The following is a 21,583-nucleotide window of genomic DNA, read 5'->3' as shown; positions in this document are numbered from 1 at the left end:
ATCTTAAATCGGAATTTTGTCAGTAGACCATTTTTGCAGTGAGAGGATACAGAGTATGAAACGGGCAAAGCTGATCTCTTGGGGGGTAGCCATCTTTTTTCTTCTTTGTCTGAGTTCTTTTTCGACGATGTCATGAAAGCCTCAATTTTATTACTTTCCATAGGCTCCTCGCATAGACCACTTTAGAAATGCACGTTTGTGTAGTGTCATGACTATCAGGCCTCACGATTCTTTCATAGAGCATGTGAGCCGACATTGAGCCGACAGGTGACGCGACCGCGACCAAGATAATATGGCTGGACTTACACCGTTTCAGTTTCAACTAACCTATTCGCCGCCTCTTGGCGCCAACTTGGCGCCTGTGCTTTGACTTTAGCGCATCTACCCAGAAGTGGTGGTGTTATTGTTTTCAAAAAGTTATACGATGCAAAATCGTCAAACACCATTTATCGCCTAATGTAAAGCGTGTCTCGGTATAAAGTACTTACTTTCAACAATAAGACTACAACCTCATAGTCTGGTCACAACAGGATTTATCGCCACGGTCAAAGCAAATTTAGCAGGGCACGGTCCTTGCACATCGAAAGTTGCCGGAATTTGAACACCGGCAAGGTATAAAATCCAGCACCAGTCGCCGTATTTCTCTAGGCTCAAATCGACCTAAATATCATACACATGGATTCTTTCACCACCATCTGTAACACCTCCGACATCCCCACCAACTCCGAGGATGGAGGCAGCGGAAACAACGCCTACTGTGTTATTGCCTGAACGCATCCCACTCGTTATCATGTACGTCCGCCATTTTCTCATTTTTATTTGAATACCCTTTACTGACACGACACTTTCTCTTGTAGACCTACCCACACATCACATTTACGGTCGTATGACTCGCCTTGGCCTACATGATTTTGAAGGAGTTTTTTTTGTGTTGCTTCAACACTCGGGGTGCATGATGTATTATGGAGGGGATCTTTCGTTCTTCACTGTATCATTATTCAGGGGGTTTTCTTTCGTGGAGGTCAGGGTTTGGACGTCGTTTGGCTGGATTGAAATGTGATTTATTGTTTGACATATTTCGGGACCTAAGTTGAAATTTCTGCCGACATGTTGAAATTTCTTGAATTTTTTTATTCAAGCTCTAACTCGGAAATTTTGACTCTACCAGTGCTCGCGTCAATAACGCGTCGTTTCGAGAACGGAGCAGTTCCCCTAATTAGGACGAACTATTGAACACGTTCGTTTTAGTTTGATATCGAGATGGAGGTACATGGCATAATATACATACATAGTTACGCTCGACTCAAGTGTCAGAATCAAAGTCACTATCGCAATCCGACTGGACAAATTCCACGTCGTCAGCCGTGGCTTCGCCCGCGAGAGCCACATCAGGAAGAGTGTTGTCGTCCTCTTCCTCGTCCATTTCCGAGTCACTCGGATATCCCGAATCGCAAATGTTCGCCCTTGTAGCCCACCCAGGATCGTCCAGGAGCATGTCGGACGTTTCATCTTCGAAATCCTCCTCCACCTCATCACCCTCCTTGTCATACTCTTCCAAATCCCGAATAGGTCCAGGCTGAACGTCTTTCAACTTTGCCTGTTCATCCTCAAGTTCCTCGTCACTCCCCTCTGAATCGTCCGATTTCAATTCAATCGCCTCCGAATCTTCCAGCATCTTAGCCATCGAACCCTTCTTCGCCAACCGCGTCACCCAGATTCCCGGAGTCTCCTCCACAGTCTCCCATGGTATCAAGTGGTTCGCGAAATATAGTGCGTCCTCTAATAACTCTTCAAGAAACTGCGCCCCGTCGAGGTCATCTTCATCCAACTCGATTCGGCCACCCAGGTGGATCTTCCAAAAATCCCCAGGCTGCATGAGCGGCCCTGAAAATTCCTCATATAGGTTCTGGTCGGCCCAGGCGAAGATTCCGTCTTCTTTGGTGAATTCGAGATGGAACGTTTCGCACATGAGACGGGTAGCGCCTCGTCGGAGGAGCTGAGTGTACTCGTCCATGCGACGGAGGTAGACGTTGGGAGGTTGAGCTACCTTGATTTTAGACCTGCGTAGTAATGGCGTCGTGCTTCGTGGCGCGCGACTCCTGGAGGTGCTAATTGCATGGGACTCCGTGGAGTGGGATACTTCGTACAGCTTCTGCGCTCTTCATAAGAGATCATACATAGCGCAAATAGGGGGCAAACTGTACCGGGTCCCAGCCATGCTCTTTGTCGCAGCACGCGCAATGTCCCTCGACGACCTCTCCGTGGCATTCAACACAGCGGGGGGTATAGTCATCATCCCAACTTTCGTTCTGAGTGTTGTAAATGGGTGTCGGCAGGGAGTCGTCAGAATCGTCAGAGTCTTCTCCCTCCTCCCCCTCCTCTTTTTTCACGTCTTCATCCGAAGCAATCGACGTAGCCTCAGAATCCGAAGAAGAGTCATCTTCGTCTTCAGATCCCTCAGCCTCAGCCAAGAAAACGCGTAAGGCCTTTCTCAACCTCGCGATTTCGCTCTTTTGGGAGAAAATCGTCTTCAAAGTGATTGAGCAACGGGTCCGCAGACCTCAAGACATGGCTTGACAGACTCACCCGTTCTTGATGAATTTCAAGCTTCGTGCGAGCTTTTCCAGGACGCGACATTTGTTGAATCCGAGGGGGGAAGCAAAATCAAAAATGGGGATGAGCTGACGCGCCAAGCCTTTCATTTAAATTGGCCGCGAGACGGCAAAGAAATCCAAACAGGCGTCAATACATAACCTTATTTAGACACATTTGAAATCACGGCGCTTCGTTCCTTTGCCATCGCCTCCACGGATCCTTCCCTATCAAGTCTGACCCACTACTCAGTTCTGTCCCAGGAATCGCTTAGAAATTATTTCCCTCATCGTTTCCGTTGAGAATACTTGCGGAACATTGCATCTAACCCCTGTTTTCACTTCCAGTTGAACCCAAGAGATTATCGCAATCACAGTAATTTTGCGTGCAACGAACCCCACGTATAACAAGCCATCATGCATGTAGCTGTGGAGCATAGAAAGCTTGTGTTCGCTTGACGTTACGCTCTTGCGTTGCCAGCAAGTGGAAGCTGTGGACTCAACTTGAACTTGCGCTCGCACGGTCTTATCCTCGCCGTCCCAAAATTTGCTCGTCAAGGAGTCGCCTCAATCCGCAACTGTCCGCCGCGACTTGCGATTCACCCTTCTGGGGCTCGGAGCTTTCCGATTCGCGCGCCTGCAACATAAGTGGGGAGAGGAATTTGCAGACAAATTCATGTGAATGACCTGCTTTCTTGTGGGATTGCGAAAACAATGACATATATTGGTAAGCGCATCGTTCTACTATTTGTGGAGGTTAAATGGACAATAACCTTCGGTTTTGAGTGTGATATAGAAATGGTATAATTCTGGCAAAGTCAAGGTTTAAATAACTACAGCGCTTCCACATTCTACGTAATGAAATCTTTTTACAGTTTGAAAGCTCCTTCGCGATCTCAGGGAATTCCGTTTTACAAACTCGGAACAGGCACCCCATATACAATGACATCTGTGCATGTTGAAGAATGTGCGACTCGAAATGTACCGCCTGCGATAATCATGGCATAGCTAAAACCGCCGCTTCACGTTGTTCTATGCATTGAGGCCTACTAACCAGCCGGCCCTTTCATTGGCTCATACTTCCAGGTGGGTTGAGCGGTAGGATTTTGTCTTGAAGCGCGATAATAGACTGAAATCATCCCGGGCACGTCTCTTTCCTTTTTCCCCGTCAGGAAACGACTCTTTGCCGCCAATGGCCATGTCAATTTTCGACCGCATGGCCATTTCTGAAACATGCTTTTGAAATGCGAAGATCAAGTAAGTTTTCACAGGTTGTAGAACACAAGACATGATTTCTCACCTTGGTTTGCCTATGATGCGCTTTAGTCTCTTTATAGAGTACGACTTCGTCTTTGTGTGCCTTATATTTAATGCACTGCTGATCGTACCAGTTTGCTGTAGATTTGACAGCTTTATCCCGTTGTTTGCGCAATCTCTCGGCCTCTTCTTCCAGGCTGCACAGGAAGGTCGTCATTAAAATCTGCATGGCCAGACTCAACGGACTTACTCGACTTGTCTCCCTTTCAATAGTGTGAGTGTGGACGCAGAGATAGCGTCTGCGTGGGTAGATTGTAGCTTCAAACAACTGTGCCGAAGTTCTTCCCCCTTTTCGTTCATTTTCGCAGCTTTTGGGGGGCGGCTAAATGCTAGATTGCCAACGACTCGAAGCGGAAAAAATGCGCGGTCAACGTTGCCCGGTTTGAAAGAACTTGAAGCGTCACAGACGTCAGCAGTTGGGAAGGTAGGCAACTCGGGCGACTGGTCCGGATCATCGAAGTCGGCGTTCAGGGAGGAGTTCGATACTTTACGACGTTTCAACCCCTCCTTGGCTGATACATCGTCGGTGGAACTGGGTACCAGCGTAGTGGAGGATGAAGCGAAAGGGTGGGGAACCAGTGTCGCCGTAGAGGAAGAAGCGAGAGGCAGTTGGCGACTGTCCATGCCTCAAAAGACCAAGAATGTAGAGGATGTTCACAAGTTGCGCTTGGGGCTGGTAGCACTTGAGGGAGTGGTTTTATTGAAGCCAGGCGGTCTTCGTTTTCCGCCCAGGTTCGTGCACTTGGCGACCTGTTGTTCTGCCTTGAGCTTGATGATTGATGGTGGGTCGATGATCAGGGACACCTGCTGGACATCGTGGGATTGCCTTGTCAAGACTCAAGACGGCGTTCAAACGGCGTTTGCTTAGTTTGCTTGCGAGGCTGTGCAGAATGCCACGCTCCCGCAACTAGGAACCTATTGCTGCCGCGGTCGCCTGTCATTCAACGACAGTCTTGTTCTGGTCTTGTTTGTCCTCTGACTCTTGAACTGCCGCGAGCCCTCTCTGTAACCTCGGATGGCGCGTGTCGAAAATCCAGCGGAGGGAATACTTTTCGAACCCGAGCTGTTTTGGCGTGATCACCAACCTTGGTTGAAAGAATGTGGATACCTCCTCAGGCCTCGCTATCTGCCTGATTGGAAAGCCTCTTGGGTGCGCAACAAGAGTTTGCAATATCGTGATTGTGAAGATGGCATCATCATGGGGGTACGAACTCAACGAGTCTTTTGAGGATATTTTCATTCACACATTTTAGTTTTCGGGCCTGCTTGACGCAACGCGAATCCATGACGGCAAACATGTCATCCTAAAAAAATTTCACCGTTCTTCGGGAAGTTCTGAATCAGAAATCTCGCTGATGTTTTCTAGCGAGCCCCACGTTTCCAACCCGAAAAATCACTGCATCCCGACCACCATTCTCGACGTGCCTGACGAAGAAGATACTCAACTGTTAGTGATGCCCTTGCTCCAGAGTTGGGAGCAGCCGAAATTCAACACAATTGGAGAGGTCGTTGACTTCTTTCATCAGGTATTTGAGGTGAGCATCGTCACGACTTCATGCGGCTGTTCTTAATCTGATGCTATACTATTCAGGGTCTTCAATACATGCATACCAACGGTGTAGCGCACCGGTGCGTTTCAGTTTTCCGGGTGAGATAGAAAACTCACTTTTCCCCAGAGACTGCAAGTATGATAACCTCTTGATGGACCCTACAGGTCTATACTCGGTACTTCCCCACCCCCTCCGGCCTCATCGAGCTCGTGACTTTCGATCCGCTCCCTCGCATACCACTCGCACTTTGGCGCCTGTGAAGTACTATTTCATAGATTTTGGCGTCGCAAAGAAATACGACCTGTCAGCTCCACCTGAAGAACGCCTGGAACCTCCGGGATGGGGCGCTGGCGATGGGACAATCCCAGAATTCAAGAAGGACGAACTTTGCGATCCATTTGCCGTTGATGTCTACTGTATAGGGCACCTGATCCAGTCCGTTTTCCTGGACGTGCGTATGTCGATTTCTCGTCGCCATTGAAACTCATAACCTCTGTCTTTAGGGTGATGAACATGTGGATCCTAAAAAGGGATTTGATTTCATGCGACGTCTCGTGAAGGATATGTGCAAGGAGAATCCAAAAGACAGGCCGACTATGGATGAAGTCATGGAGCGTTTCGAACATATATGTGTTCGCTTGAGCGATAGGAAATTACGTTCTCGTGTTGCGAGCAAGAATGAACTGTGGATCGTTACACTCCTCCGATCGTACCCCCACCGTCGCACGCAAAATGAACTGGCTCGGCAAGGGATTGCCGCGATACCCAACTGTCCTCCAGAACTCGCCCGCCGTCCTCCCAGTATTTTCCAACGGATTTTTTCAAGGAAGATGCCTACGAAAAGTTAGGATGAAGCTGCTTGCGGGAATACTATACCCTTTTTTTTCGGTAGGGATTACAACGGAGGTCATATATCATACCTTGAGACTGTGCCAGTTACCTTAGACCGCCGTACTTAGAAGATTGGTACAAGAAGCGTTACATGTCTCTGTTGGCAGAATCTTCCATCGTCGTGATGATACTTATACATAGGCATGGCAACGGTTTTTCTTGCAATAAATCAGTAGGAGACCCTGGCAGATTTTTAGAGATGTCCATCACTTTGAAACTAATGCGGTGTCATCGAAAAATCCAGATAAAAGGCTATCCACCAGACATCTCAAATGAAATTAATTGACACCGCCTTCCACCTCTAAACTCATCAACCACTCAAACTCCTCCTTCCCGACAATCCTCTTGACCACCTTCCCCACTGCAACCGAATCCCCCTCCTCATCCACCTTTCTCGCCCATTGCTTATTTGTGCATCCCTGCCACCGTACACTTGCCCCTCCAAAATCAACCACGACAACCCTCTTGGGCGCAATCAAAAGATTGTGCGAGAACACCTTTTCATGCGTAACTCCCTCCTTATTTATCCTCTTGAACACGTCTTCAAACGCCTTGACGTGCCATGCTTTCAGGAAACCTAGGTCCCCGCCAAGTTTGAGGTCATGCAAGGACACCGCATCCTCAATATACTCAACCACCAAAACCCTCGGTACGATTGCCCGCCTTTCTTCTCCCAGATTCAAATCTCCCGCTCCATAAAAATGGGGTACATCCACACCCGCAAGGCTTGTCTTGTTCAAAACTTGATATGCATCAACTTCGCTCTCCCAAGCCCACTTCGCCAGTCGATAATATCTCAACTCCCAAACCACCTCCGGCTCCAAATCGTCTGAATAATCGAGCATGGGGTCGTCTTCCCATATTTGTAGGCTGAGAGAATGGCGGTATGCAGCGGCTTTGAGCTCAGCTTCCAACGACCACGGCCGCTCTTCTCGGAGTAGTCTGCCGTCGCGTGGGCAGTAGCAGCGTTCCCGCAAGGCTGTGACATACCGCGGGTCATATATTTTCAAGATGTACCAGGAGTCGAAGGAGAGAGGTGGGGATAGGCCTTGTGGTATTTTTTGAGGACGGACGACGAGTACTTGGCTTGAGGAGATGGGCGCCGTTACGACTTTTTCAGAGATGAATGTAGCCGTGTGCGATGCAGAGAGCTTGACGGTCAAAAGAGATCCAGGTTGGTATTTTGGTGGTATAGCGTCCATCTGGAATGGCAAAGCGTTGAGTTGATTCCTTTTGTCAAATACAAGTCTATTGCTCGGAGCCAAGTCTCACCTTGTAAGTAAGGAGACCTATCCCACCCATCTCCTTTCCTTCCATCGGGCTTATCCCCTATCGACGCAGCCCACACACTCTCTGCCAGTGCGCCATTCGTAGTCTTCGTCGTCGCAGAGTCGGCGTAGCACTAAAGTAGTCTTTAGCTGGCCACAGACGACAAGTTCTGAGTGCCCGATTTTCTTTCCCCAAGACTAAATCTGGTCAACCGGTCACTTGAGGGGAGCAATTGGTCGTCGACCACGTAGCCGAAGAAGCCTACATGAACATTACAATGAGTAAACCAAAATCGCGAAAGAAAAAAACGGCTTGATCATCAAATGATGAGTTGAAGTCATCAACTATGGCAACAGGGAGTGGTCAGCTTCGTTTTTTCGGCAAACACCGTTATTTGTCCACTTGCCGAGTTGCTGCCGCGCATAATTATTACAAAATACTGTTTTCCCACGATAATTACCTTACTTCATCAGTAACATGGCAAAATAGATTCCGGGTTTTTACTGGTTTTGGAAGTTGCCGGGGTGTCCGGAAACCCGAAAAGGAATCGTCTAAGGGTTTCTCCGGTCAGGGACTAGTGATCGTGTATATATTATGCTATTTGGGCGGTGGGTTTCCACCAAAGGCAACATAGGTTGCCAAGTTTCAATATTTTTCAATGTTTCGAGGTTTTTAGTGGTTTTCGGAGGTTGCCAGGGTTGAGAAACCCATGGAAACTGATTTGCTCAATTACTGATGTTGTGGCTCGTAAATGTGAAGCATCCACTGAAAACAACAGTTCTGAGAGTGCATCAGTGATGATGGGTACACCATTTCGGGTTACCTTGCACGTAGTATAGTGAAAAAGTGATACATTGTTCTATGATCAAGTTGATATCAGCCGGCAGGCATCAGTCAGGACTACTATTAGTGATGACTATAACTTATACGGTGGCCATCCGCTGAGCAAAGTTCCACTGTCCACTTGAAGTTATAAAAAAAATGGAGATACGGTGGGTGTCTACCATCACGGTGACACGCAATAGGCAGGTAGTATGGTGGGAACCTACCGCCGGGTGAAAGTTGGACTGGACAGTAGATATCTACCGTCCACTGAAAAATAGGAGGATGTAGTGTGTATCCACCATCACGCGGAAATTTGCAGTGGACGGTGTATATCTACCGTCCACTCAAAAATAGCCAGGTATGGTGGGTAGCTACCGTCAGGTGCGAATTTGGACTGGATGGTAAATATCCACACGTCACGCGCAAATTTGCGTGTGACATTATATATCTACCACCCACTCAGAAATTTTGCGCGTGACGGTGGATATTTACCGTCCACTCAGAAATAGCCAGGTATGGTGGGTACCCACCGTCAGGCGCAAATTTGAACTGGACGGTAAATATCCACCGTCACACGCAAAATTGCGGTAGACGGTGGACATCCACTATCTACTTGAAAAATATGCAAGTGAATCTTATTTTAATTGTAGGTATCAACATTTGAAGAGATTGTGGATATCCACCATACATTTCGTCTTTTTTGGCATTATACTTTTCCTCCCATATTTTTGCCTGCTGCATGCTCTAGCCCTTGGATCCGCAGTCTGTTCCAGATCGAAAGGAATACCTTCGTAAAAATTATAGCACGATCTTGGCTCATATACCTCACCGATTTGCGTATTCTCTTGATGCCGCTATTACCACACTCTGCTGCACTTGAATTGACCTTCTTCAAGCGAGGGTCCACATTGCAGTATGAGCTGAGGAAGGCTGCTGATGAACACTTCGTGTGATCTTTTGCATGGAAGTCATCAACGGCGAAAAGTGTATCTGCAAAAAAAAGGGGTTCACGTGTCATGCAGTAAGGCCCAAGGGCACAGGCAAAGTCGTAAATGATTCGCTTTGGTGCTTTCACCCAGCGCGTGATGATGGGAGAAAATACATCATTGCGACCTTCACCATTTGGGATGCAGTGAAACCCATAACAGATGCTATGAGTGCACCAAACACACATAAGTCCGCCTGTTAGATTTTGCTTTCCATAGAGTGACCAGTATTTGGAACATTTTGTGCCTCGCTTTCCGTTGTCGCCCCGCAGATCATGATGCAGGGATGGGTATGATGGGCATTGTCGGATCTGCGGGAGACTGTAATGGCAGCCGGTCTCATTTTGCGATCAATTTTTAAGCAACTGAGTGTTCAATTAATGACTCACTTCAATCCATTCATCTTCAGGAAAAACCAATTCCAAATCCACGGTTGGAACCTGACCATTGTGTTTTACAAGGCTCATAAACACGTCCCTTCCTCGATTGTATAGCCATCCACAGATGGTTAGCAAAGCACTCGACGCAGATTTTAAGGTCGTAAATTTGTGAAGCAAGGCGGCGCACAGAGCAGGGATGCGTGTCAAGGCTGACGCATTTTTTATTGTTGGATCTTCAATGAAAATCAGAAGATCCTGCAAGGCCAACCGGTTGGCCATTTGTAGGACCGACTCCTCTGCCGCCAACTTAATTCAAGCTGTATGAGAAAATCAACTCAGAGGCATATTTAACAACTCACATTGAGAAATAGTCTTCGATATGCAATATCTGGTTCAATGCCTTCCCTGAGCGTGAAGACTCCAAACTCCGTCTGAAACAAGTCTTTCAAGCCTGAAGAAACATTTGACAAGCCATCAAGAATCAATGGAATAGTGGCCAACCACTCATTAAAATCCTCTATCTTTTTCGCTACTTGTTTCTGGAGCTTCTGCAGCCGCTTGTTCTCCATCTCGCTCATATCATTGTCATCGTCTTCGCTATCGAGTCCCTCTATCGAAAATTTATTGATGGTCTGTGAAAGAAGACCTTTAACGCTTTGGTGACAGATTTTCCGAATTGTGTCCCGTAAGGTACGACCGGGAATGGCTTGTTGAGTAGCGATATACCGACTGTCCTTTTGTGGAGCACTGTCAGAGACTGTAGTTGGAGGTGAAAGGGATGGGAGCAGATGTTTCTCTCCGTATGCGAGTGTCACGCCGTCCCAAATAGTGTCTTCAGGTGTTGGGCCGCAGACAGGGCATCGCATGTCTCCAATAAATTCCTGGAGCTTAACAAAGGAAAACCAAGCAAGCGAGAACATCTCTACACTTGCAAACGGCAGGAGAGACTGCATGACCTGGTAGTGGCGTCGTCTTGAGGTTACCCATGCTGTAATTGGGGTTTCAGAGATGGTATAATTGTTCGTGAAGTCGTTCAGGAGGGCGTGGGTGAACAGAACTTTGTTGTTGTAGTTAAAAATGCCGAGATCTCGGCAGTCGGGACCGATCTGCCTCCGGGAGCAGACCCTGCATTGTTGTACCTCGACCATTGTCTCGGTCGCTCCGTTAGATGTGTAGACAACGCATGATTGCATCTTTGTTGCTCGAGCCTCATCGATTGTTGGCCGGGGAGAGGAACAACAGCACGTCGCTCCAAGAATCAGGGAAATAGCCACCGGAATGCCTTGCGAGTCCAACGGAGGTCCCATTGCTGGAAACTCAGGGTCTGTAGAGATTCTGGCCCATATTGGTGGTGGGATTGGTAGGTATGATACGGAATTTTCTCTGCGATCTCTGCGTCGTGGTCGTTTGGCTTCGTGCATGAGGTATTAAATTTGATCTGACAAAATCATGTGACTTACCAATGTTCCGTATCTTCCCATGGCCAGTTCCATCGCCAAGCGTTAGCAAAGAATAACATGCAGCCGTGTGGGCACATTGCTGACCGGAATCTCTGCTACACCACCAATCCCCATTCCCATCATCATTCCCAACGTATTGGACGATTGCGCGGGATTTCAGTGACGTCTGATTTTTGTCACTTGATGGAACACTAAAATAATTGACCCACTCCAAGTTGGGTGAGTTATTCTGTTTGTGCCTTGAGTACAAGATAACTTCGTGGTCATTATCTAAATTGGATTAGATTTTTCCTTCCGGAATCCCATAACAAAGCAACTTACAAACAGGATCAACATCCCCCTCAGGAGGAAACTTGACATCAATGAATTCCAAGATGAAATGCGTGTGAACGCAGTCCAAGCCTACACCGTCGATTTTGGCCTTTGCTACGGGACACATACAAACGACCACCAGCTCATCACCGATTCCCGTTACTTGTAAGTGGTACCAGTGAGTCTAAATTAAATTCATTTAGTAACCCTTGTTTCTCAATCAGAAACGACTTACATTACACATCAATGTTCGCTCGCTCCACCCAGCAACCACAAATATTGTCGGAGTGAGAGGGTAAAAGGGGAGTTCATCATCAAAAACGCCGTCAACATAAGCAGAGTATGCCTCTTCGGTACAGTCAGAATTGATGTTGGGCCACTCAGAATTTGACAGAGCATTCGCATGAGAAGGTTGTTCTTCGGTCAGCTCCATATTCTTTCGTCTTGATTCATCATCACCCATTGTTTCAGCTGTGTCCATTATCTCTAAAACAGCGGTATCCATTTGTTGCATGTCCAAGACCGCTGTCTCCCCAATATCCGCGGTTGTGTTCTGCGAAGAAGCTTCGGCATCCTTCCCTTTCCTTCTCGTCAAATCCATTTGCTTGACTCTTTGCTTGCCATCAAGTCCTCGCTTTCCTCGCCGTGGAGTACCCAAACCTCCAGCATTTGCTTCATGAGATGTAAGGCCAAATATCTGTCCGTCGGGTACTGGTAAACGAATTGCGGCAATTTCGCGTTTCAGAGGAGGTGCCAGTCGAATACGCTTTTTGTTTGATCGATCTGACATGGCGGTTTTGTGGGACAAAGAGGTGACAAAATTGTGTGTTTCGACCTTCTTCAAGGTCATCGATCTACTCGGAAACCTAATTTAGACACAGCAGTGCATATCCACCTTCCTCATGGATGGATCGCGCATCAGAAGACAATCATGTGGTAAAGGTGAGTGGATATATATATGTACAATTAAGCTCATTTTCCTTTCTGCCTCCCTCCACTATGGCGAAGTCATCCAGTAAGAAGGTCATCGCTACTAGGGGTGTATCGTCAAAACAGTCACCCACCAAGAAGTCGAAAAGAACTACAATTGCAACCACGCCGTCAATTCAAAGGGAACCCCCCATTGTCGTAAATGCCCATCACGCCCTCTGCTTTCTGAGTGCATCCACACTGCCAGAGGGCGCATATATCTGGAGTCTCAGCCAGTGGCTACAGGATCAGTAGTAAGCCATTTTCTAACTCTAATACACGTCCTCAATCATCATAATTCCTCCTCTCCCTTATAGCTTCAAACACCTACAAGCGGAAGCATTGACGTTGGTCTGCCTTCGTTATCAACACTAACTTCAACAACGCCCTCGTCAGTCTCTCCTAAGGCTGTATCGGCCTCAACAACTCCGCTTCCAGTCCCTTCTCAAACGGATGTAGAAACGGTGACGTCCCCTGCCCTTCGGTTTGGTACTTAGTCTTACCGCTCAGCGCTCATTGTTCCAATTTTCACAGGCTGTCTTTCCAAACGTGTACCTCATGAGCGCACTCAGAGATCGTCGCATCAAAGACCCAATGACGCCTATGCGTCGTGTTCCAGGCTATCGCCATGCTCTTCAGGAAAGCATCGCCATGACACCCAGCATTTCACGTGAAAATCATTCCGCTGCAGGAACAACGCCGATTCCGGTTGACGCGAGCCCTGCCCCATTGCACGTGCCATCAGCATCTTCCACGCAAGCGTCAAAAAGGGTTGAAGTCGTGGAGGGAGTCGCTCGAGGAAGTCGACCATATGGTCTGTACTGATTAACTCCCACTTAATTTCGATTCACTCTCTATGCAGCCATTTCTCGGTCCCGAACTCTTCCAGACCTCCTTAGCGGTCAGAATGCAAGTAAATACTTTAACATTCAAATGAAAGACATCGTCAATTGTGTGAGTTATTTCCTCTTATCCATCAACCCGAACAAGCTAATAATAATCACTCAGTGTGAACGTCTTGCTCACGCAACTGGCGCTTGGATCTTCTTCACCGCTAATCACTCCAATGCACAACAAGAATTCATTCATTACTCCTCACCAAAGTTTCGCCTAGAAGCACACGATGCAATTGAAGGGATTACCAACGAGTTCAATTCAATCTTCGACAACCTCATCACCACTCGCCGCGCAGATGGATTTGCAAAACAGGCGGAGTTACGACAACAACTTCAGGAGAAACAAAGTCAATTGGATTCGAGAGATGTTGAATTACAGGAGACGTCAAAAGTGGTGGAGGAACTTTTGGGTCGTCTTAAGGCAGTCGAGGCTAAGTTGAAAGCAGCTGGAATATCACAGTAGCTCAGATTATGTAAATTGACGATGCAACATAGAACTTTATAAACCTGGAACGTCAAGAACGTTAAGGCGAAGAGGTTAGAGTATGCTCCGCAAAAATGGAAAGAAGAGAACAAGGCGAAGCTGCACCATAGTTGACCTGGGCCAGAAAATTGTGAGTGTATTACTAGATTAGATAACGATAAGCAACCGAGTCAGAATACATCCTAGATCATGTCAATCCAACGCTTCTCCCTTCAGTCCCACCCCACTCAATTCGGAGGACTGACATATACGGTATACAAACTATGCATCGACGAAGCAGTTGGATCGGATACCACTGGAAAAGGAACTATAGAAGTGCCCTACCGAAGTCTTGTGTCACCTTGTCCAACCACCCAACATCGGAATCGACTCCAGCGTTTTGAACCCGGAAGGATGCGGCAGGGACGTATGAGAAGCCCATGCCGTCATCTTTGGAAAAGGCGAAACAGACTGGAAGAAAGAAGAAGGTGGAGGAGCTAGCTCAGCGTGAGGCGAAGGAGAAGGAGAAGTGGGAGAGGAGGGAGGCGAGTAAAAAGGTCATATTGGAGGAGGATGGGACGACTAAAATGAGATTTACGTTGTGCATTGGGTGAAGAGTACTTACCTTCGAGATGATACAGCCTGATGGGACAGCTGGAAGCGCCTATGATCTGAACGTGTTCATGGTCAGTAAACCGCTCGTGCTGGGGCACAAACGTATCGAGCGCTAACACTGACATTCGAGGCCTCCGTCGAAGTCATCGTTATACTCCAAACTATATAAGAAGGCAAGACCGCTCCAGTTGGACACGGGCTCATTGTCAATGACTGGCGGGTTGTCGGACACGCTCCCGGTGCTGAAGACACGTTGACCTACAGGATAAATGATGTTCGTCTTTTATGTTCCAATTCACTGGGTTGCTATCTAACTCATCACAGAATTCCTATTCTTTGTTCCAAGCCGACACCTCGTCCTATGCGACAAAACTGCCTCCAGCATTGTCCGCCTCCGCACTAAACTCCTGAGTGCTTTCCATGACTGCGCAGAGCTTGATCGATGTCATGCCCTTGTGTCTGGTACAAACGCAGGTAGGTGCGACGTTGTTTGAACTTTGACGTACCTTATGCAAAACTCGTAGCTTTATATCAAGACGTGTTTATTGAGCTTGGGAGATGTTTCTTGGCATGATATTCACCCCATACCTGAACGGGCCAATGCGGGCATTCATAAGTTTGGTGTAGCCGATATTCGCGCGATGTGCACTCGTCTTCAAGTTGCGCACCCAAAGTAGCATTTGACTCCGGAATAATGAACACACTAGAAACAATGGACAATTCAATAAATAGATCTAAGAATGGGTTATGCATCGGTTCCTGTGGAAGTGTAGGACATTAGAGTTGGTCTGAACGATACAGAAAGTAATTTTTTCCAAGTGCTACATACTATTCTATTCTATGACCTGAGTATGACGGCTTCCAAACGGCTTCGCACGATTTCCGAGAAGTGAAATACTAGCTATCAAGCTGCTTCACATATGAATCTGATTTACGGTTAATTACATGATGAGGTTGCTCAAACTTATTTGTACCCAACTCGCATTCCGCAGTGGTTGTGGTTTATCTGTGGCGTGAAATAGTCTGAGCCAAAATCATGCACATGCGGCAATTTGGCACTGATGAAATACAGCAATCCCAAATTCTATAAGGTGTTCCATGCAATTCAGGTGGACAATGGACTTAATCTTGCATGTCCGCATACTTGGCTCATAACTTAAATCATTTCCTGGAAGAAAATCTGAACGATCGTAATAATTACAGAGGACCTCAAAGCTCATAACGCACTGATGAGCGCAAACCGAGGAAAACGAAATAACACATATACTAAGTGGGAGGCATCGACAACTCATTTGGGGGCATGAGAGGTGGCCAGATAGGGGAATTCATTTGGTGATACATACGAAGACCACGTCGCGTCATTGGCGTGGAGAGGGAATTCACAAGATGAATGGGGGATGACAAATTTATTTATGAACTGTAAAATCCTTCCCCGAAAAGAAGCTAAATTATTACAGTAAGTTCACCCGTGTGTAATCATACTGACCATAGGGATCAGGAGCACAAGTGCATCAGTCCGCAAGCAGTCGGAGTAGTCATTGTAGAAAACAGTCTAAGGAAGAAAACCGCCGTTCCAATGATCGACTCCACGTTTCAATATACTGAAAAAGCTGCACTCACACGAATTTTGACGAACAGTGGCATGGCCCACCTGAAGTACTCCCGATAGTGCCTATTTTCTAACACTGGCCTGTCAAAGCATTGCATGAGGCGGCTGAAGTCCCATGCATGCAGGGTGTCAACGTACGTCAAGAAGGCCCCCAGGTATGGTGAAGGCGTCGACGGCAAGACAAAGAAGTAGTTTGGTGATTGTCCTGGGTCAACCCCAAGCGGGGAGACCCAGGGGACGCCCACCCCTACCAAAATGCCGCCTGTTAGAACCGTAGTCACTGGACAAGTTCACTCACCAACATAATGGAGAGGTCTCCTATGATAGCGACTGAGCCCCTCCACAAAAGAGGCGATGATGACAGTCAACCCCGCCTCCAACCCCAACAGCCAGATAGACGATCCAGGCGTCGACGGCGAGACGAAGGAGTGGTTTGGCGATTAGGCAGGGAGACTGGGATACACCCACCCCTACCGGAACCGTAGTCACTTCGGTAGAAACCATAAGACAGTGAGACAAACTGGTACATGGTAGCTTTTGCTCCTGCTTTCTCGGCGCTGGCTTTCTCAGCTTCGGCCACTAGTCGTCAGCCGATAGGTCAGTACGACGATGGGCGATGAAGCAGTAGAGGAACATACACTTGACGACGTGGCCATGCATGCTGTAGATGATGATACCTACGATAACAGGAGCCATAGTTTGCTGCGTCAATTCCGAAGTTGTCAACATCTATGTGGAAGCTTTTCGCCGTGAGTTTGCTGAGTGGCCTGATGATGAGATTTACCAGGGGCTACCGTCATCTGAGATCTCGGAAAGGGAGCAGCACTGCCGCTAATGATGTTGCGATGGGAGTCAGCTTCATTTACTACCAATTGGACAAGTTCACTGACCGATGTATAAACGGCGACGTGTCCTATGATGGTAAGCCGCTCCACAGAAAATGCGACTATGAGAGTCAACCGCGCCTCCAACCCGTAAGTACCACTTTTCGTTACCTCTTTCAAAAGCTCACAACCTCTCCCAGCTTCTCCATGTGAACTGCCGCCTCTCTGTAGCGTATCCGCTCATTGCCCGCACTCCGGCATCCTTGCAGCGGCATTTACGCATTGGATTTGAGTGTTGAGTCTTCTTGTGCTTGTTGTCATCGTCTTGCTCGTCTTCTCCCGTGTCATTTCGGTTTGTAGTAGATAGAAAAACGAAATCTAATACCCTTTTTTAGCTGAAAAGTTGTGTAAAACATAATGTGGTACACTGGTACTCACGTTGCGTGAAATTGCCGACACGTCGACAAATGTGTCAGTAGACAGATGATCCAAAAACTTGGGGTGCGCTCGACGACGAATTCCTAAAAGGGAGACAACGGAACTCGGAAGGCGGATTCATAGAGGTCGAGCTCGGAGGTGGTGTGGCGACCTCCCATATGGCGTCAATCAGACAATGACTGCTCACAACCAGTCGATGTCTGATTGACGCCACGTGGAATCTGAGTGGCGTGAGCTTCACTTACAAAGCTTTCCTGGAAACTTCACGCAAAGAATCACTTGAGCAATGCAAAGATTAGTTTTCCATGTTGCTTCATTATGAATTTTGCACGCCTGCTTTGCTATAGATCTTGTAATATCTCAATACTTTTTCTGCGACTTGTGTATATGTGAATCAGACTAAGAAATATGCCAAACAAAATCAAACCGAGTTCCACTTTCAGCCTAATCGAGAGAAGAGGCTTAAGTATTAAATGCTCGAACAAGTAGGAAGTTTTCATATTATGTGTAGATGAATTGGTGCCATTTGGAACAATTTTTATGACCGGCCGTTGTTTGTACCTGCGATAATATTATTCTACATAGTTCAAGTTGCCACCATGCGTTTTCACTCATGTGTCGTGTTTGCAACCATTTGCAATCTTTCAAAGATCTTTTGATACCAATCCACTTGAGGGCTGAAAGTTGGTGGTCGCCTGGTAACGGCAAAAATTAAGGAAGCACTTGGACTCAACTTCCATATGGTGTACTCAAGCGCAGGAGTTCATTTCCATGTGGTACAATTTGTTTCCTGTAAATTTAAGAAGTTTCAGTCATCTGATTTCCGAGCATCAAGAGTTTTGAACCGTCAAATGCATGTGGTGCAACGCAGACCTTGTGATTCCATAGCAACGCGAAATTCTCATAACTCCCTTGGCGAATCACTGGAAGGTTGACGGCGAAGTCATTGTTCAAAGAGGTTCCGTGAAGCTGCCATATTATCCCTCACAGACGCGACCCCAATTTAGATCCCCAGCCATGAACAGCAACAACGCAGAAGCACTTTTGGAAGAAGGTATGAGCTCTTTCCTTGCAATGATTAATTTAATGACTTACGTTTCATGTAGAAAATTTGGCGAGGAGGAAAGTTGTCGAAGCTGCGCATGCCGTGACTTCAGCAGAGGATCACTTGGAAAACCTCAAGTTGTTGAAGAAAAAGCGCAGGGCAGGTGCTACTAAATGTATGTTGGCATGACTCTCTATTGTATCCAGATAATAATTGTGTTTTCCAGTCGCATTTGAGAAGGCAGAGGAAGCGCACGCCAAGGCATTGAAAGAGCATGAAGAGCTAGTTCAAATTCACGCACTCAAGGAGGCAGCTTTAGTGATGGCCCAACAAGTCCCAGTCATTGCGCCTGGCGCTCAAATTGTCTCTGATCCACCTGCTCTGAACACAGCAAACAACGCTTCATCCACCATCCCACTCCCACCTGCTTCCGTTCATGTCCCTTGCTCCATGTTTCCATCGTCACAGGGAAATATGGACACTTCTCCATCTTTCGACGCCTCTATACCTCCTATTTCCCCCGATGCCATGAACATTGATACCCACGAAGTCCCACCACCTGCTTTGGCTTCTGGACCTGTGATTCCCGAGTCTGTTGCACCTATGGGAATGAGCGACGTCAACATGCACCAGGATACTGGGAATGAAGTCTCACTGGATCTCGAGCGAGAGTTCCGCAAACTTCTGGAGCTTTCAGAGAAGCAGCTGATGAACGATCCCTCGGGCGTCTACAGGGAATACATATCTGTTTTAGATGGATACGAGGCGACTGCAGCTTCTCATCGGTCTGAATTACACCGTCTAGAGGGTCTTCTAAATGATTGGGGGATGGGGAAAGGAATTCCCGCAACTTATGATAAGCTTTCTGCTGACCGAATGTTAAAGGAGGCCACGCACTCAATGGGCGAAGCTCGTGATAAGTTGGAGCAAGCGGAGAAGCAGTACAAGGAGTTCTTGAACAGTGTTCAGGTGGATTGTCGGTCGTCAGCCCTTAGAGAGGTCTTGCAACTCACTCAAGATCAAATGACGACGAAGGGGGTGGGGGTAGTAGAAGCTGGTAAATGGAAGGGGCTGTTTCACTTGGCAGAGGATGAGTTGAGGGAAGTCGACGAGCAGGCGTTATTTGCATTTCGACTCGGAGTATCGAACGTGGAGCCACCACCGAAGAAGAAGATGAAGGGTACACAGAAGGCAAAGAAGGGGAAGGGTGAGAAGGTCGGTAAGGTGGATAATGGTGATAAGAAACCAACAGAGGCTCTTGCCGTACGAGAACAATGGATTGAAATGTCGCCTGAGGAACAGGCGAAGTTGCAAGGTGTGTTGTTGGCGTATGATCATACACATCTGACAACATAAGTGATCTGTTTGCGTAGATGCTGCTGAGGCCGCAATTGATCGCTATCTCACCAGTGGGACTGCCATCGAACCATCCCTAAAGCGCAAGATCCGTGAGATTGTTGACCTTGCGCCTCGAGCTGGCACCACCAGTCGAGAACTAAGCCTCTACATCCTTGAGCGTACGTATCAAATTTGCCGTCACCACGGGCGCTACCGCACAGAGGATAGCTTCGCCAAGCATGACACAGTTATATCGATCGAGGGGGTTGGATACAGGAAGGATTATACGTGTCGTGCTGCAGAGGGCCATTTGGATTGTGGATGCAGTATCGAACTTGCGCTCTTCGATTTTTTTTGGTTCAAAACATGGTCTGTGGGATTGTCACACCCCAACGTGACCATCCGCGAGGATCTGAAGTGTGATACCATCCCCCCTCGTTTGCGCAGCTTCTTTGCTGAGGCATACAAGTTCATTGGCATGGTGACACTAGATGACCTCTTCGCCTTGAAATGGGGTACAGAGGGATGCCATAATCGTTTAAGGTTATTACAGATTGCACGGATGACTGAATATTTGCAACTACAAGGTGTTTCCGTTCCAGGATTTCTGGGAGAGCAGGAATATGAGGTGGATGCAGGGGTTGTAGCGTAGAATTTTTGTCCTCTAAATTAAAATTTGTCCATTCAAGAATAGGAGGGTATGGTGGGTACCCACCCTCACATACAAATTTTGACTGAACAGTAAATATCCACTGTTAATTTTAGAAATAGAAGGGCACGGTGCGCACCCACCGTCATGCACAAATTTTGACTGGACAGTAAATATCCACCATCAAATTTAAAAATAGAAGGGTATGGTGGGCACCCACCATCACGCATAAAATTTGACCGGACAGTAAATATCCACTGTCAAATTTAAGAAATAGAAGGGCATGGTGAGCAGCCACCGCCACATAAATTTTGACTGGACAGTAAATATCCACCATCAACTTTAGAATCAGAAAGAGATGGTGGACTCCCACCGTCATGCACAAAATTTGACCGGACAGTAAATATCCACCATCAACCTCAAAAATAGAAGTGCACGGTGGGCACTCACTGTCACACACAAATTTTGACCGGACAGTAAATATCCACCATCAACTTCAAAAATAGAAGGGCTGGTGGGCACCCACCATCATGCACAAAATTTGACTGGACAGTAAATATCCACCATCAACTTCAAAAATAGAAGGGCACGGTGGGCACCCACCATCACACACAAAATTTGACTGGTCAGTAAATATCCACCGTCAACTTCAAAAATAGAAGGGCATGGTGGGCAGCCACCATCACACATAAATTTTGACTGGACAGTAAATATCCACCGTCAACTTTAGAATCAGAAAGAGATGGTGGACTCCCACCGTCATGCACAAAATTTGACCGGACAGTAAATATCCACCATCAACCTCAAAAATAGAAGTGCACGGTGGGCACTCACTGTCACACACAAATTTTGACCGGACAGTAAATATCCACCATCAACTTCAAAAAATAGAAGGGCACGGTGGGCACCCACTGTCATACACAAAATTTGACTGGTCAGTAAATATCCACTGTCACCTTTAAAAATAGAAGGGCACAGTGGACACCCACCATCACACACAAATTTTGACTGGTCAGTTAATACCCACCGTCAATGTTAGAAATGGAAGGGCATGGTGGGCACGCACAGCCACACACAGATTTTGACTAGTCAGTAAATATCCACCATTCTTTTAAAAATGAGATACAGCGATGGATTTCTTAGAATTTCACTCACA

The 21,583-nt window shown here is 47.2% G+C and overlaps 8 protein-coding genes across 8 annotated transcripts; 4 read left to right on the top strand and 4 right to left on the bottom strand.

The window, feature by feature from the left end:
* Nucleotides 1–1,303: 1,303 nt before the first annotated feature.
* Nucleotides 1,304–2,637, bottom strand: LACBIDRAFT_307730 (uncharacterized protein; the record flags this gene model as incomplete). The annotated part of the gene is made up of 3 exons (XM_001886198.1): nucleotides 1,304–2,152; nucleotides 2,205–2,528; nucleotides 2,587–2,637. The coding sequence occupies 3 exons, from the start codon at nucleotides 2,635–2,637 to the stop codon at nucleotides 1,304–1,306; spliced, it is 1,224 nt and encodes a 407-aa protein (XP_001886233.1).
* An 842-nt stretch (nucleotides 2,638–3,479) lies between these two features.
* Nucleotides 3,480–4,532, bottom strand: LACBIDRAFT_295344 (uncharacterized protein; the record flags this gene model as incomplete). Its single annotated transcript, XM_001886197.1, has 3 exons — nucleotides 3,480–3,827; nucleotides 3,892–4,045; nucleotides 4,099–4,532. 3 exons carry the CDS (start codon nucleotides 4,530–4,532, stop codon nucleotides 3,666–3,668), a joined length of 750 nt encoding a protein of 249 aa, XP_001886232.1. The 3' UTR covers nucleotides 3,480–3,665.
* Nucleotides 4,533–5,362: 830 nt separating this feature from the next.
* Nucleotides 5,363–6,595, top strand: LACBIDRAFT_295343 (uncharacterized protein; the record flags this gene model as incomplete). The annotated part of the gene is made up of 4 exons (XM_001886286.1): nucleotides 5,363–5,443; nucleotides 5,500–5,537; nucleotides 5,585–5,909; nucleotides 5,962–6,595. The coding sequence occupies 4 exons, from the start codon at nucleotides 5,363–5,365 to the stop codon at nucleotides 6,304–6,306; spliced, it is 789 nt and encodes a 262-aa protein (XP_001886321.1). The 3' UTR covers nucleotides 6,307–6,595.
* A 2,554-nt stretch (nucleotides 6,596–9,149) lies between these two features.
* On the bottom strand, nucleotides 9,150–12,431 carry LACBIDRAFT_307726 (uncharacterized protein; the record flags this gene model as incomplete). The annotated part of the gene is made up of 6 exons (XM_001886196.1): nucleotides 9,150–9,767; nucleotides 9,819–10,115; nucleotides 10,169–11,220; nucleotides 11,270–11,539; nucleotides 11,591–11,765; nucleotides 11,817–12,431. The coding sequence occupies 6 exons, from the start codon at nucleotides 12,429–12,431 to the stop codon at nucleotides 9,150–9,152; spliced, it is 3,027 nt and encodes a 1,008-aa protein (XP_001886231.1).
* Nucleotides 12,432–13,108: 677 nt separating this feature from the next.
* Nucleotides 13,109–13,909, top strand: LACBIDRAFT_331871 (uncharacterized protein; the record flags this gene model as incomplete). The annotated part of the gene is made up of 3 exons (XM_001886285.1): nucleotides 13,109–13,364; nucleotides 13,413–13,504; nucleotides 13,559–13,909. The coding sequence occupies 3 exons, from the start codon at nucleotides 13,109–13,111 to the stop codon at nucleotides 13,907–13,909; spliced, it is 699 nt and encodes a 232-aa protein (XP_001886320.1).
* A 632-nt stretch (nucleotides 13,910–14,541) lies between these two features.
* LACBIDRAFT_307724 (uncharacterized protein) lies at nucleotides 14,542–14,935 on the top strand (the record flags this gene model as incomplete). The annotated part of the gene is made up of 3 exons (XM_001886284.1): nucleotides 14,542–14,595; nucleotides 14,703–14,798; nucleotides 14,849–14,935. The coding sequence occupies 3 exons, from the start codon at nucleotides 14,542–14,544 to the stop codon at nucleotides 14,933–14,935; spliced, it is 237 nt and encodes a 78-aa protein (XP_001886319.1).
* A 999-nt stretch (nucleotides 14,936–15,934) lies between these two features.
* LACBIDRAFT_331870 (uncharacterized protein) lies at nucleotides 15,935–17,240 on the bottom strand (the record flags this gene model as incomplete). The annotated part of the gene is made up of 8 exons (XM_001886195.1): nucleotides 15,935–15,967; nucleotides 16,145–16,238; nucleotides 16,272–16,395; nucleotides 16,602–16,712; nucleotides 16,772–16,810; nucleotides 16,918–16,998; nucleotides 17,024–17,046; nucleotides 17,146–17,240. 8 exons carry the CDS (start codon nucleotides 17,238–17,240, stop codon nucleotides 15,935–15,937), a joined length of 600 nt encoding a protein of 199 aa, XP_001886230.1.
* Nucleotides 17,241–18,412: 1,172 nt separating this feature from the next.
* LACBIDRAFT_307723 (uncharacterized protein) lies at nucleotides 18,413–20,430 on the top strand (the record flags this gene model as incomplete). The annotated part of the gene is made up of 4 exons (XM_001886283.1): nucleotides 18,413–18,449; nucleotides 18,502–18,615; nucleotides 18,667–19,755; nucleotides 19,814–20,430. The coding sequence occupies 4 exons, from the start codon at nucleotides 18,413–18,415 to the stop codon at nucleotides 20,428–20,430; spliced, it is 1,857 nt and encodes a 618-aa protein (XP_001886318.1).
* Nucleotides 20,431–21,583: the final 1,153 nt, after the last annotated feature.

The sequence above is a fragment of the Laccaria bicolor genome, genomic scaffold, assembly GCF_000143565.1.
Source record: "Laccaria bicolor S238N-H82 LACBIscaffold_36 genomic scaffold, whole genome shotgun sequence".
Taxonomy (NCBI): Eukaryota; Fungi; Basidiomycota; class Agaricomycetes; order Agaricales; family Hydnangiaceae; genus Laccaria; species Laccaria bicolor.
This window is presented reverse-complemented; position numbering and strand designations above follow the sequence as displayed.